The sequence below is a fragment of the Plasmodium knowlesi genome (genome assembly GCF_000006355.2).
Source record: "Plasmodium knowlesi strain H genome assembly, chromosome: 14".
NCBI classification, from domain to species: domain Eukaryota; phylum Apicomplexa; class Aconoidasida; order Haemosporida; family Plasmodiidae; genus Plasmodium; species Plasmodium knowlesi.
Genome location: NC_011915.2, coordinates 1,473,586 through 1,488,662, shown reverse-complemented (window position 1 = coordinate 1,488,662; position 15,077 = coordinate 1,473,586). Strand labels below are relative to the sequence as shown.

Here is a 15,077-nt window from a genome sequence, read left to right as displayed (position 1 = left end):
TACGCCCCCTTTTTGAAATAGGACAGGGACTGGGCGCCTCTCCAACGGGAAGACACTATGAGGAAAATATTTTATCCGACAAAACAAGAAAAATAATCATCTTAAAAATATGTACTTCGTCAGGGATAGCATTAAAATGGAAGAAACGATGAACACAAGATTGATTGATGTGAGGAAAAGGAAATTTGGCAGGAAGTAGTCGTAGAGCTGAAAAGGGGAATACCAAAGGGTGTATGGGGGGTACACGCAAATGTGTGTGTGTGTATATACATATATTGTTGTATGTTTGTTTGTGTGTGCGCTGGGGACATGCCAAGGTGGTAGAGCGTGCACTGATCCTATGCGGTGCCACATACAGTTGGGCGCACATTTCCCCGCTCTTAACGATACGCATGCATTCTCTCTCCGATTCGGACAATTCTGCCAGCGCGATGTGCTTACCATGAGGTGGAGCTCCAGGTAGAAAGCCACCCACAGGGCCGTGAGACACTTGCAGCAGAATAAGAAAATGCTCCTAAGGAGGCGGGGGAAAAATCGAAAAATCAAAATGAACAAAATAATTCAGTAGAGGGGGGTCATAACAAAAATAAATTTCGTTGTCGCAGTGACCTACGGGCAGAGGTATGTTCTGTGTGCAACCCCGCCGGGCACCACAACCTTGCTTCTGCACAAAGCTCCGACTTACTTGAAGAAAAAGTTAATCAATGGATAGAAGTAGAAATTGTAAATATCCACCCCCTTAAAATACATCAGCATTTTTATCTTCCTCATATTGAAAACATAAAGAATGAAGAGAAGCGAAAATAACATCGGGAAAAAAATGTGAATAAAGATATAAACCTGACTTATGGGCCAAACATATTTATTAAAACCAATGTATGCTGATGTCAGGGGTAAGCTATTTACAACAAATTTTTGGCCAGTTAAAAAGAAGGTGTATTTTATAAGTATAGCTGCGAGTAAATAAAAATCGGTATCACTGAGAGAAAAAAATGGAAGATTTTTTATTAATTTGTAAATTTGAATTTGCGTGGCATCTGTTTCCTCCAGACATTTGCACTTATCTAGCAAGGTACATTTCTGGTGCACAAGTTTGAGGTCAAATTTCTCCTTCACCCATGTATTCACATTTCTTATTTCAACCGTTTTTTTTTCGTCGTCCAAATTGCTAAACATATGCACCTGTTTATTTTCTTCAATCCATTTTATTTTAATGTTATTCATATCTTTATTTTCTTCCAAATTATTCGTACTCAGAAAAAAAAAGTAAAAACAAAATAACGTTGTGTAGAAGAACACCAAAACACTCAGGTTTGTGTTGCTATACGCGATGAGCGATAACTGAAGGGAAGAAAACAGTATCAGGAAGAGAGTTATACAAACTTCCTGTACCTTCTGGAGTGGTTCCTGTACTTTTTCCTCTTGTATTAGGCTGCTTTTTCTGAATATGATGAACAGGTACAACAAAAATGTCGTCAAGTAAACACCTAGTGGATTCCAAAATATCACTTGCTCGTTTATTTTAAGAAAATACAAAAGTACTAAAGCGAACTGCACTGTCCATCCTAGTAACGTGATAATTTTTATTTCCCTTTTCAGTAGTTTGTTAGAACCGCAATTTATAAATAAGGTACTAAAAAAATATAGAGAAATGGGTAACGCCATTTGCAGCATGGATTTCTTCAGGTACAACTTTTCCATGTCATGCTCGAAATATCCCGGCGTGAAGCTGAACGCTGTGTTAACGACTAGGACGGTGAGGAGGGCCAGTCCGCTGCGAAGGGGGGGGGGTGGGTAGACGCATGAGGGACATACACATTACGACGATTTCTTTGATACGTGTGTGTGGGGGGGGGCATACATACTACAGAGATGTGTACGATTTGGGAGCGTATGAACACATATTCCCCTTCTGCTTACCGCAAAAGGTGCAGGGAGAAGAAGGACTCGCACTTGAACAGAGAAAGCACCACGTAAACAATTAGCAGGAAGTGGATGCAATGCCTCTCCTTAAATATGTAGTAGAAGGACAATTCACATGAACTCCAAATGAAGACAAAAAAGAAGTAGTTATTATTCATTAGATATTTAAATATCTTCTTTTTTACAGTGAAAATGCATTTCGTAATGTTAAATATATATGGTAAAACTATATTTATGCTTAGTGCGATACTCCTTCTGATTATGATATAAAGACATTTAAAAAAAAGGAAGCTTTTTCGAAGAAAATTGTTCTTGGTATGATCCCCCAGTTTGGAATATTGAGTTTTCTCCTGATAAGTGGAGTGCTTATCCCCCGGTTGTATAGCTGTGTATTTCTTCAAGTTTGCGTCTGGAAGGTTGCTACATACCAAAGACACCTTGACATAGCTAATGAATCGGAAAAAATCTGTGTACTTATTTCTGGAGAAGAAAATTCCAACGACAATAAGTATGAACAGGAATGGCAGAACGAGTAGGTGGAGGCACTTATTATACATATCGAGTGGAAGAAGGACAATGAAAAAAATAGTGAGGAGAAGAATGAAAGTACCAGTTGAAATGGACTTGTAGTAGCAATTCAATTTTGAGTTTAGATAAAATATATTAAATATCATCAAAAAGAATATATTCACTATGAAGCAAAGGACAATAAAGGATGGTTTTTTTGCAGCAAAAATTACGTAAAAATATTTCTGGGTAACGTCCATAAGATTTCTCATTTTGTTTATATATTTTATGTAGTCTTCCTTTTCACTTGTTAGAATTTCTTCTATGTCTAGGAATTTTTTATTTGGTTGAAAAAATCGCACCATTTCTTCTTCTATATGTTTCCAGTTATTTTTAATAAAAAAATAATCTTCATTCTTTATCACCCTATAGTGTGTTTCGTACTCCTTTAGGTATCTATTTATCTGCCACAAGTTTGCGTAGTTCAGTTCTGCGATGTAATGCAAATTTAGCACTTCGTGGTATAATTTGGAGTAGTTTTCATCATCTCCGTTCCGTGGTACATTGGGTTTACTTTTCTCCGAGGACTTATCTTCTCCCAGGGGGTCCCCACTGGAAGAGTTGCTTTCACTTTCGTTTCCTTCCTCTCCATAGTTAGAAGTTCTAAAAGACGCAGGGGCAGATGGAGCATCATCCTTGTACGCCTTCGGGATAAAATCCATAATAACATTTCCCACATTGCAAAAGGGGATAGTGGATCCAATCAGAAACGACAACGTACTCACCAAGTTTATTTGCTTGGTGAACCTAACATCGTAGAAGTAAGTTCTGTCCTTGTTCAAATCGTTCAAATAGGAATGGTAATTTTTATAGCTTTCTACAAAGCACTGATCCTTGTCAGATCCACAGGTACTAAATTCATAGAGAGAATCAGAGTTGGTTCTGTCCAGATTATCCTTATCGTATAGAATAAAGGACTTATTATTTATGTTTTTATCTAGAGGCATAAATTTCAATGGGGAATAGATAAACAGAGAGCTATCCGTCTCATCTGCACTGAACCCACTGTGATCCCCTGTGCGTGTTTGTCCATGGTCACCAAACAGTACGAAAAGAGTTTTCTTCTTCTCTTCCGATTTAACCTTCTGTATTATATCGTTTACAAAAATATCGAAATCTTTTAGTACACTTTTCATCTTCCTAGAATTAGGTTTTCCTACATGGCCTACGTGATCTACCCCCAAAACGTGTACATACAAAAGATCCCAATAATCCAAAGGATACTCTTCATAAAAGTGATTCTTCGATTTGTTGTCTAGTTCATACAAATCGAAGATGTTAAAACTTTCGTATACTAATTTCCTGGATACATTCTTTGTCAATTTCACGAGTGTGTCATCCCCGATAGCTGTAACTGTTTTTCTATTATAGTAAAGTTGCTCTATAAAATTATCTTGTATATCATCACTTGGACTGAAGTTTTCATTTAAATCTAGGTAATTTGGTATGGACCCAATGACCATGGATTTTAATCTAGACGTGGTAACTGTAGGTGCATCTGCTTGGAATAGAAATAGCATTGTTTTGTCTTTTTCTGTCTTCAACATATGGTGTAAATTCATCATATTATTTTGGAAAAATCTCACCTCCTTTGAAGTCTTTTCTTCTTCATCTACCGATTCATCATTTTCCAGCTCCTTCTTATAATTAGGATCGTACAGTGTAAAATCAAACCTCAGGGCATCTATCAGTAGAACCACTATTCTATCATACGGCGGATTCACAATGGAGTGGACATCTTTTTTATTCTTCTGTGATTCTATGTACTCATCGCCAAACACCTTCCTGCTAAACGTTTCCAAGTCTTCCGACTTGTTCGTGATTCCTTCTCTCGGGAATAGGAAGCCATTGATGAAGGAGATAAATATCAGCAGGTTCAACAGAAAAATCAGGAAGAATATTAACACATGATTGGATAGGAAATTACCGAAACGGTTGTATTTCACCTTATCCTTCATTCTGGTCCTGTCCAATTGGTATACTATCTAGAGGGGGAGTGACAATTGGTCTGGCTTTCTCTTCGTCCACCAGTACGCGCGTGGGCTGCTACATACGTGCGTTGCTACGTAGTTGGGGGATAGGTGAACACAGGTCTACCTACTCGTGCGGCTGTTTTCATGCACACGCTGGAACACCCATGTATGGGTCACAGGCGTCACACAGATGAGTTAAAACAAATGAGGAGCGGAATTACAACAAACAGAAAAAAAAAAAAAAAAAAAAAAAGAACGAGGGGGGATATACGCCCATGGGTGGCACAATTTCAAATGGTTTACTTCTGCGTGTGCGCGGATTCTTCCTATCAATGAACACTTAAGTCGCACACATGTGACTGTCCCATGTGAACGAGTACATACAGTCACACCCCATGTGCATGCCGTTTTGTGAACTAATGATCCATTCGTCGCTTACTTTGGCAATACATGGGCAAAACAATACCAAATGGCGCGGCCGCCCGGGGAGCAAACGGGCTAATATACACATGTGCTCGCGGACATAATGCGTGCGATCATCCGTTCATGCATGGCAGAGAATGAATAATCATAAATGTTACTTAAAAAGGGGGAAAGGCGGGCATACACATTTTACACGTACGTACATATATGCGCATATTTGTACACAAATATAAATTATCATTAACTAATAATGCGCCAAAAAAAAAAAAAAAAAAAAAAAAAAAATCAAATTTAAAATAGAAATTACGCATACTTCGGGGAAGAAATGCCCTTCGAGTAATGAACGACTTTTCACAACACTTAGGGGAGGGGTAAAAAAAAAAAAAAAAAAAAAAAAAAAAAAAAATTATAATAAAATTTCACTTCCATATTTTCTCCTGCATTTTAAAACGCTTCCGAATTTTTCGAATGAAAAAATAACGACAAATACATAAGCTCAATTTTTTTTAAATCACAAAAACCTTTACAACGAAGGTGACAAACATAAATGTACATTTTGTATGTCCGAGTTCAAATGTTTATACGATGAAGGTATAGGTAGTCGTTTACACGATTGCGCATTTTGAGATACCTGCTTTGTATGAATTTAGGAGTCTCCTCAGGAGGGGGGGTACAGAACAAGCAGTGGTTGCCAATCATGCGGTCGCATTTCTATTTATACGAAGTACATGGTATGTATTTCCCAATGTGCATACAGGCTTAGCGCCGAAATAGGCACGTTCCGCCAAATAGTAAAAGGTAACAGAAAGGCGTAAGAGATATCCTACAATTAACGTTCTTTTTTTTTTTTTTTTGCACAGCTGTTGAGGCTTTGCATAACGTATAAATAGTATAAGCAATAAGGACGATTAAAGAGAATGTTCAGATTTCAGCAACTCAGAACGGGGTGGAATGAACTGGGTAGGACGGCAAAAGTAGTGTACGGGTGCTTTTTCTTCAACATCATTTTGCTCATGGGCATAACCACTAGAAGACACATGGCTAACAAAAGGGCGGTTGATTTTTATACAAACAAAATCATAGATTCCAACAGCGAAAACAACGACTGGAATTGTTACAACTCCGCAAAGCAGTATCGCTACGAGTGCGCGTATTTGAGCGAGTAAGCAGGCGTAAATCGGAAAAAGGAGAAAAAAAGAATGCACTAAAATGCGGTGACAAAGGACTAGTCACCCCCGTCAGAACACAGCTAACGGGAACAGATGTCCAATGTGTGCACAAATGTTCACCCTATGTGTTTTCCTTCATGTGTATATTGAATGGACACCACTGACATGCATGAATGAAGGATGAGTACAGTGGTTATTGTTGTCATGTACATTTGGCCATCGTTATGTACGCATTGAAAATGAGACATCTTGGTTAGTACACACTGGTTGCACGCGTAATATAATTCTATTTTTTTTTTTTTTTTTTTTCTTTTTTTTCCTATTTAGGGAAGAAATGGAACATCTGGGCATATGTCAGAAGCTGCATTTAGAACTGGAGCACTGCCGAAACGATCTGTACAAACATATAAGGGAAGACACTCCCGCCATGAAAAAAACTCCGTACATTTTAAACAAGCCAACGTGGATCAGAGATCCAGTTTGGTTTCAAAATATGCAAAGCGGAAAGAGTGAATAATTTTAAAATTTGCAGAGGGCGAGGAGGTGTTTACAATTTTATCAAGTTCTCCCGACAGCGTAAAATAAATATCATCATAGGATGCGCGAATCGCATGACACAATATATACCCTTTCCAGATGAGGATATGTTACTTTGGTTCGCCCCTTCTTCTGAAAGTGTGCTTTATCTGCGCTGTTGTCATTTCGTTTTTCCTTGTTTATTTTACCCTGTCATTTATCCTTTTCACACAAATGGATAGTCGCAACTTTTTAAGGATCTCCCCTTACTGGGTGTTCTTAAAAGGAGTCATTCACAGCGTTATGTTTAAACGCCCCAATATTTTGCAGACACCAAATGTATATATGTGGAAATTCATTTTTTTTTTTTTTTTTTTTCCTTTTTAAATCTTTTTCAATTCATTAAAACGGTGTAATTAAATTTTTTTTTTTTTTTTTTTTTATTTCTCCACAAATTATCAACTGTCCTTCGTTTTCGTGCATCCGTTTATGCGGGTCAAATTAAAAGACTCCCCTTATAACTATGCTACTCTCATATGTTCCTTTATTTATCTATATTTTCCTTGCGCAATACACCTATGGTAATATTTATTGTTGCACTGTGCTAATATCATGAGCAACGCCGAAACTTATGCGTTGAGAATAGGCCACATGGGCTGGGCGTTGTTTTGGCGTTTATTTTGCTTAATTATTCACAACGTAAGCAAGCTTATACGTTTATGCGCGTGTACACTGATAAAAATACACCTGCATAATTTATACATAGGAGGAGACTGCTCAAATTCGCCTGCTTCAGTCAACGTATAATTTTTTTTTAAAGGTTTGCCTAATTTCTTTTTAACCTTTTTACACGCTGTATCATTTTATGTTTTGTTTTAATTTTTTTTTTTTTTTAAAACGTGGTGATAACGAATAACACTAAATTTGTCGAGTCACTTGGGAGCTAAAATTTTAGCCCCCTTTTCAACGGTACAAATTCAATTGTTCCTTTGAGTTGCATTAAAAAGAGGATTTTTTCTTTTTCCTCGCCCCATAGGTTTCCTTAAATTTTTTCAGAAAAGGAAAAGCCCCCCCCCCTCCCCCGTTTCTTTTTTTTTTTTTTTTTCGAAATTTCCTCTCCGCCTTCTTTTTTAAATACATAAAATATATATGCATATATGAAGAAATACATTTTTTTGCGTTCATTTGAACAAACCACTAGCAATACACCACACCCACAGCAAATACTTGGATAAATGTTCCCATTTTTCTCTTCTGTTAAAAACAACAGAGCCATTTTTGCAAAAGGTAAGCCCGCCCCCTTTTTGCTAATATTTTTTACAAATGTCAATTAAAAAAAATAAAGTGGAACTCCTTTACGGCAAAGTGAACATTTTCTGCAGTATTATGCCAGGGGGGATTTTGTTAGCCAATCAGCCAAGCCAACAGGCACTCATCCCGCATAGGAAGAGGAGGTGTTGCTCCTGTGGAAGCTCCACGTAAGTCTTGCGGCGGCCATAGTGATATATATCCGCCATTGGGGAAAGCAGGAAAAAGGTGCCTAAATTGCACAAGTAGTGAGAAAAGCACCAAGAGCTGCTCATAGAAACAGACCAAATATCGACCAAGAAGACCGAATCGTGGGGTACAGGGCAGGAATACAAAAAGGAAGGGGCGCGAGAGGGGGCACACCTAGGATAAACTCTCGCATTCCAACGTTTAAAAATTTTGAGGAGACCAAAAAAAAAAAAAAAAAAAAAAATGAAAAAGGGAACAGATTTTAACCTCCTATATGACGAGGAAAAAAAAAACCTCGTGGGGTTGCTAATCGAAAATAATTTCGACGAAATATACGAACCGATAACCACAGAAAGTCTCAGGTTTTTTGTGCCCCTCAACGGAGTATGCCTAATTGATTATCAATTACACTTCTTCAAGCAGAATAATATTAAAAAAATTTACGTAGTGGTGACTCATCACGAGAAGGAATTGCAGCATTACATAGAGAAATTTCAGAAAAGCAAAAGAAGGTACAATGATTTAGACATTGAAATAATTAAATTAAGTAAAAAGGTAAAAACCTTAGGTGACGCATTAAGGGACTTTAAAAAATGTGTGGAGATTTATCAAGACACATTATTGCTGCTGTCCGATACAATTCCAATTGCAAATATAAAAGAAATTATAAAAGCTCATTTTGTTAATAAGGAAAAATGTAAAAATCAAATTATGACACTTATCTTGTCCCATTGTATTGATGAAAATAAATCCCACGATGACGATTTTGTCATTGCTTATGATAATTTTTCCTTCAAGCTTCTCCTGTATGAACCGCTAAAAAATAAAAATTATTTAATATTAACTAGCGAAATATTTGATAATGTAAAACCTAGGGATGGTAAGAAGGGAGGAAGCGGGGCAAATGCCGGCGGAGTAAATACCCATGGGAAGAAGGAACAAAAGTATTCTCTATCCAATGTAGGAGGAAATAAAGAATACCATACACCAACCATCAATTTTAGTACCTCTACCAACTCGATAATCATCTCATATGACCTTGTAATGCCAAACATTTTTATTATCACTCCGCAAGTTTTCAAGTTGTTTGAAGAGAATTTTGACTATCAGTGCATGAAAAAAGATTTCATTTACAATATTCTGAAGCAGGAAATTAAGATAGAAGAAATATACGTCCATGCATTGAACAACGATTATAACTATACAGAATGTAACCAAATAATTACAACCTTGACAGATTTTCGTATTTATTTTAAATTTTTTAAAACATTAATTGAGAGAAATGTTCACCCTTTTCTAGCCAACTCTTCACACCTTTTGCCTGACCTACCCAAATTTACTTTCTGCGAACCGGGACTGTATAAAGCCAAAAATGCCATCATTGATGATTCCTGTAAGTTTCTAAAAATTGTCTTGGTGGAAAATTACACGGAAATTTCAGAAAACACAGTTATAGAAAATTCCGTCATTTGTAAAAATTGCAAAATTGGAAAAAATGTAAAAATTGTAAACAGCATCATAGGCAAAAATTCTATTGTAAAAGACAACGTAACGATTATCAGTTCCTTTATCAGTGAGAATAATTCCATTAATCAGGGCGTATACATTGACGAATGTTGTGTGGTGGGAAAGAATATGAATATCCCTGCGGGTACCAAAATAGCAAAATATACCAGATTAAGTGCCTTTAAACATTTAAAGGGGCAATTGAAGGTGCACAGAAGAAGCAAAGAACAGGACCACCATTTTGCCGAGGAAACGGAGAAGAAGGACTCTATTCCGGACGGGAACGGCGAAGAGGCGCCTCCTAACCTGCAGTTCGAGCAGGAGGTCGTCACCAAAGAGAATGAGGAAAACACCTTCAATGGGAATGCGCCCAAGGAGTTCGAAGAGGAACCACACCGGGAGAAGCAGGCCAATGTAGTGACTGAGGAGGTTAATATAGTGAACGAGGAGGTTAATATAGTGAACGAGGAGGTTAATATAGTGGACGAGGAGGTTAATATAGTGGATGAGGAGGTTAATATAGTGGATGAGGAGGTGGTGGAAGAAGAAGAAGTAAAGGAGGATTTAATGAATGATGTTAAGGAGGAAGTAATGAATGATGTTAAGGAGGAAGTGAAAGAAGAAGTGAACGAAGAAGTAAAGGAGGATATAATGAATGATGTTAAGGAAGAAGTAAAGGAGGATATAATGAATGATGTTAAGGAAGAAGTAAAGGAGGATATAATGAATGATGTTAAGGAAGAAGTAAAGGAGGAAGTAAAGGAGGATGTTAAGGAGGATGTTAAGGAGGAAGTAAAGGAGGATGTTAAGGAGGAAGTAAAGGAGTATGTAAAGGAAGATGTAATGGATGATGTTAAGGAGGAAGTGAAAGAAGAAGTAAATGAGGAAGTGAAAGAAGAAGTAAAGGAGGATGTTAAGGAGGAAGTAAAGGAGGAAGTAAAGGAGGAAGTGAAAGAAGAAGTAAATGAGGAAGTGAAAGAAGAAGTAAATGAGGAAGTGAAAGAAGAAGTAAAGGAGGAAGTGAAAGACGAAGTAAAGGAGGAAGTGAAAGAAGAAGTAAATAAGGAAGTGAAAGAAGAAGTAAAGGAGGAAGTGAAAGACGAAGTAAAGGAGGAAGTGAAAGAAGAAGTAAATAAGGAAGTGAAAGAAGAAGTAAAGGAGGATGTGAAAGACGAAGTAAATGAGGAAGTGAAAGACGAAGTAAAGGAGGAAGTGAAAGACGAAGTAAAGGAGGAAGTGAAAGAAGAAGTAAATGAGGAAGTGAAAGAAGAAGTAAAGGAGGATGTGAAAGACGAAGTAAAGGATGAAGTGAAAGAAGAAGTAAAGGAGGAAGTGAAAGACGAAGTAAAGGAGGAAGTGAAAGACGAAGTAAAGGAGGAAGTGAAAGAAGAAGTAAATGAGAAAGTGAAAGAAGAAGTAAAGGAGGATGTGAAAGACGAAGTAAAGGAGGAAGTGAAAGAAGAAGTAAAGGAGGATGTGAAAGACGAAGTAAAGGAGGAAGTGAAAGAAGAAGTAAAGGAGGAAGTGAAAGACGAAGTAAAGGAGGAAGTGAAAGAAGAAGTAAATGAGGAAGTGAAAGAAGAAGTAAATGAGGAAGTGAAAGAAGAAGTAAAGGAGGAAGTAAAAGAAGAAGTAAAGGAGGATGTGAAAGAAGAAGTAAATGAGGAAGTGAAAGATGACGTAAAGGATGATGTAATGGATGATGTTAAGGAGGAAGTAAAAGATGAAGTTAAAGAAGAAGCCGAAAAGGAAATAAAAGGGGAAGTGAACGAGAAAATGAACGAGGAAGAAATAAAGGAGGAAGTGAAGGATGAAGTAAAGCAAGAAGTGAAGGATGAAGTAAAGCAAGAAGTGAAGGATGAAATAAAGAAAGTAGTGAACGATGAAATAAAGAAAGTAATGAACGATGAAATAAAGCAAGAAGGGAAGGATGAAGTAATGCAAGAAGTGAAGGAAGTAAAGGATGAAGCGAAGAAAGAAGTAAAAAAGGGAATAAGAGGCATATGGAGCATGTGGAAGAAATATAGAAAACAAACAAAGGAGCAAGTAAAGGATGAAGTGAAAAACGAAGTGAAGGAGGAAGTAAAGGAAGGAATAAAGAAAGAAGTAAAGGAGGATTTTAAAGAAGACGTGAAGGGGGGTGCTAAGGAGGATGTAAAGGAAGAAGTAAAAGACAATGTAATGAATGATGCTAAGGAAGAAATGAAGGAGGAGGTGAAAGGAGACGCAAAAGAAGACGAAAAGGAAAATGTAGTGGATGATGTTAAGGAGGAAATGAAAGAAGAAATAAAGGATGATATACTGGACGATGTTAAGGAGGAAGTACAAAATGATGTAATGGTTGACGTTAAGGAGGAAATCAAGGAGGATATACTGCACGATGTTAAGGAGGAAGTGAAAGAGGAAGTAAAGGAGGAAGTAAAAGATGATATATTGTGTGATGTTAAGGAGGAAGTAATGAATGATGTTAAGGAGGAAGTGAAAGAAGAAGTGAACGAAGAAGTAAAGGAGGATATAATGAATGATGTTAAGGAGGAAGTGAAAGAAGAAGTGAACGAAGAAGTAAAGGAGGATATAATGAATGATGTTAAGGAAGAAGTAAAGGAGGATATAATGAATGATGTTAAGGAGGAAGTGAAAGAAGAAGTGAACGAAGAAGTAAAGGAGGATATAATGAATGATGTTAAGGAAGAAGTAAAGGAGGATATAATGAATGATGTTAAGGAGGAAGTGAAAGAGGAAGTAAAGGAGGAAGTAAAAGATGATATATTGTGTGATGTTAAGGAGGAAGTAAAGGATGATATAATGGACGATGTTAAGGACGAAGCAAAGGAGGAAGTGAAAGAAGTAAATGAGGAAGTGAAAGAAGTAAATGAGGAAGTGAAAGAAGTAAATGAGGAAGTGAAAGAAGAAGTAAAGGAGGAAGTAAAGGAGTATGTAAAGGAGGAAGTGAAAGAAGAAATGAAGGAGGAAGTAAAGGAGGATATAATGAATGATGCTAAGGAGGAAATGAAAGAAGAAGTAAAGGAAGAAATGAAAGAAGAAGTAAAGGAAGAAATGAAAGAAGAAGTAAAGGAAGAAATGAAAGAAGAAGTAAAGGAAGAAATGAAAGATGACGTAAAGGGAGATGTAATGGATGATGCTAAGGAGGAAATAAAGGAGGAACTAAAAGATGATGTAGTAGAGGAAGTGAAGGAGGAAATGAAAGAGGAACTAAAAGATGATGTAGTAGAGGAAGTGAAGGAGGAAATGAAAGAGGACGTAAAAGGTGATGTAAAAGATGATGTAATAGATGAAGGGAAGGAAGAATTAAAGGAGGAAATAAAAGATGATATATTGTGTGATGTTAAGGAGGAAGTAAAGGATGATATAATGGACGATGTTAAGGACGAAGCAAAGGAGGAAGTGAAAGAAGTAAATGAGGAAGTGAAAGAAGTAAATGAGGAAGTGAAAGAAGTAAATGAGGAAGTGAAAGAAGAAGTAAAGGAGGAAGTGAAAGAAGAAGTAAATGAGGAAGTGAAAGAAGAAGTAAAGGAGGAAGTGAAAGAAGAAGTAAAGGAGGAAGTGAAAGAAGAAGTAAATGAGGAAGTGAAAGAAGAAGTAAAGGAGGATGTGAAAGACGAAGTAAATGAGGAAGTGAAAGACGAAGTAAATGAGGAAGTGAAAGACGAAGTAAATGAGGAAGTGAAAGAAGAAGTAAAGGAGGAAGTGAAAGACGAAGTAAAGGAGGAAGTGAAAGAAGAAGTAAAGGAGGATGTGAAAGACGAAGTAAATGAGGAAGTGAAAGAAGAAGTAAAGGAGGATGTGATGGAAGAATTAAATGACGATGTGAATGACGAAAAGGAAGAAATGGAAAACGGCAACATGGAAGTCGCAGCGGAAGAATCATCCGAACAGAACATGCTGCAGGAAGAGGCCTTTGATCTGAACAACTACATCGTAAAGACCAAGTACTCTGAGGACCAGCTACGTTTTTTCTCTCTAATTGGTGATGCAGAAAACTATGGCAAACCGAAAATGACAATTTTTTCAGAGTACGATTCGGAAGAAGAAAGTGATGAGGATTCTGTATACTCGACATCGAAAAATTACAGCACGTTAAGTGATACGAACGTAAGTGATAAAGACGATGAATCCGTTTGTAATAGGAGTGAAAACATGAGTGATATAAATAACCACTTTGACAAAATAAATTTAGAAAATGAAAAAAATTCTTTTGTAAAAGAAATATCATTATTGTGCAAAGAAGCAATTGAAAAACCACAACATATGAGTTACAAAATTTTGGAAATGAAAAGTTTCAGACTTTCGCTAAATTTCACTGACTTGGATGTTATCATTTCATTTTTTCCAATTTTTTGGGACTTTATAAACAGCATGGAATTTGATAAAGACACATGGGTGGAAAATTTTGACAATGCCAAATTGGACTTGTTATTTTCGTCTTTTCTTCTGGACGATCAGTTATATTATGAGACCATCTACGGGTTGATTTTAGACTTTTCCAAAAAGGAGTTCCTCACGAATGATGTTAAAAATAATGTGTACGGCTCGGACAAGTTGTGCGCGGCGTTCGAGTACATTTACCATTCGGATATTTTTGAGTTCAACTATTTTAATGAGTAAGCAGAAAAATGGAACTGAACAAATTAAAACAAAACAACACAAAATAAAATAAAGTGATATCATAGCGGAGCCATTTTAGTAAAGGCTCCCTTACAGCCATGTTGTGTGGGTGAATTGCCTATCAATAAAGTGAACCGCTCGTTTTTATGTTCCTATCCGCGTGAATATCACCCTTTTTTTCGGTACCATGCATAGTCTTACCACTGCTGATTTTTCCTTTTCCCCCCCTCTCTGCAGATGGATTAGCAAAAACAAAGAAGACGAGTACTTGGCGAATAACAAACGGCTCAAGGCTTTCGCGGAGTGGCTCGCACAGGAGTAGTATACGTCGCTAAAATATGGAACACCTTGCTTTCTTGCACCCGTGGTAACTGCGTTATTACGCCAATATGTTTTCTTTAAATATATATATATATATATATATATATATATATATATATTTTTTTTTTCATGCATTGCTACTACATTGTTACGTATGTTTGAACACAACTATGCATGCTAATTCGAATACCGGTGCTGTGCTTGTATGCCTCAATTTGTGGGGTTCTTTTAAGCAGTAGAGTAATATTTACATCCTCGCTCTATGCATGCATTTGGCTCACATGCACCCTGAACACCCCCTCTTTCCATCCTCGATTTGTTGCCATATGAGTTGTTCATTCTTAACATATGCATAATTCGGATGAATTCATTATTTTTTCTTTTCTTTTTTTTTTTTTTTTGTCACATAAAGAATATAAGTTTTTTTTTTTTTTTTCTAACACCTTTGGTGATGCTTCTCCATTTGTTACAGCAAAGAGTGCGTAACTTTAGAGAAGAGCGAAGAGATTACATCGAATAATTTGGCGCGTTATATACAGACGTGCATGCACGTGGA

The 15,077-nt window shown here is 36.9% G+C and overlaps 3 protein-coding genes across 3 annotated transcripts; 2 read left to right on the top strand and 1 right to left on the bottom strand.

The window, feature by feature from the left end:
- Positions 1 to 96: 96 nt before the first annotated feature.
- On the bottom strand, positions 97 to 4,448 carry PKNH_1433600 (GPI ethanolamine phosphate transferase 3, putative; the record flags this gene model as incomplete). The annotated part of the gene is made up of 4 exons (XM_002262182.1): positions 97 to 207; positions 442 to 514; positions 686 to 1,774; positions 1,921 to 4,448. The coding sequence occupies 4 exons, from the start codon at positions 4,446 to 4,448 to the stop codon at positions 97 to 99; spliced, it is 3,801 nt and encodes a 1,266-aa protein (XP_002262218.1).
- A 1,355-nt stretch (positions 4,449 to 5,803) lies between these two features.
- On the top strand, positions 5,804 to 6,572 carry PKNH_1433500 (conserved protein, unknown function; the record flags this gene model as incomplete). Its single annotated transcript, XM_002262181.1, has 2 exons — positions 5,804 to 6,048; positions 6,383 to 6,572. 2 exons carry the CDS (start codon positions 5,804 to 5,806, stop codon positions 6,570 to 6,572), a joined length of 435 nt encoding a protein of 144 aa, XP_002262217.1.
- A 1,739-nt stretch (positions 6,573 to 8,311) lies between these two features.
- Positions 8,312 to 14,522, top strand: PKNH_1433400 (conserved Plasmodium protein, unknown function; the record flags this gene model as incomplete). The annotated part of the gene is made up of 2 exons (XM_039113654.1): positions 8,312 to 14,196; positions 14,438 to 14,522. The coding sequence occupies 2 exons, from the start codon at positions 8,312 to 8,314 to the stop codon at positions 14,520 to 14,522; spliced, it is 5,970 nt and encodes a 1,989-aa protein (XP_038970025.1).
- Positions 14,523 to 15,077: the final 555 nt, after the last annotated feature.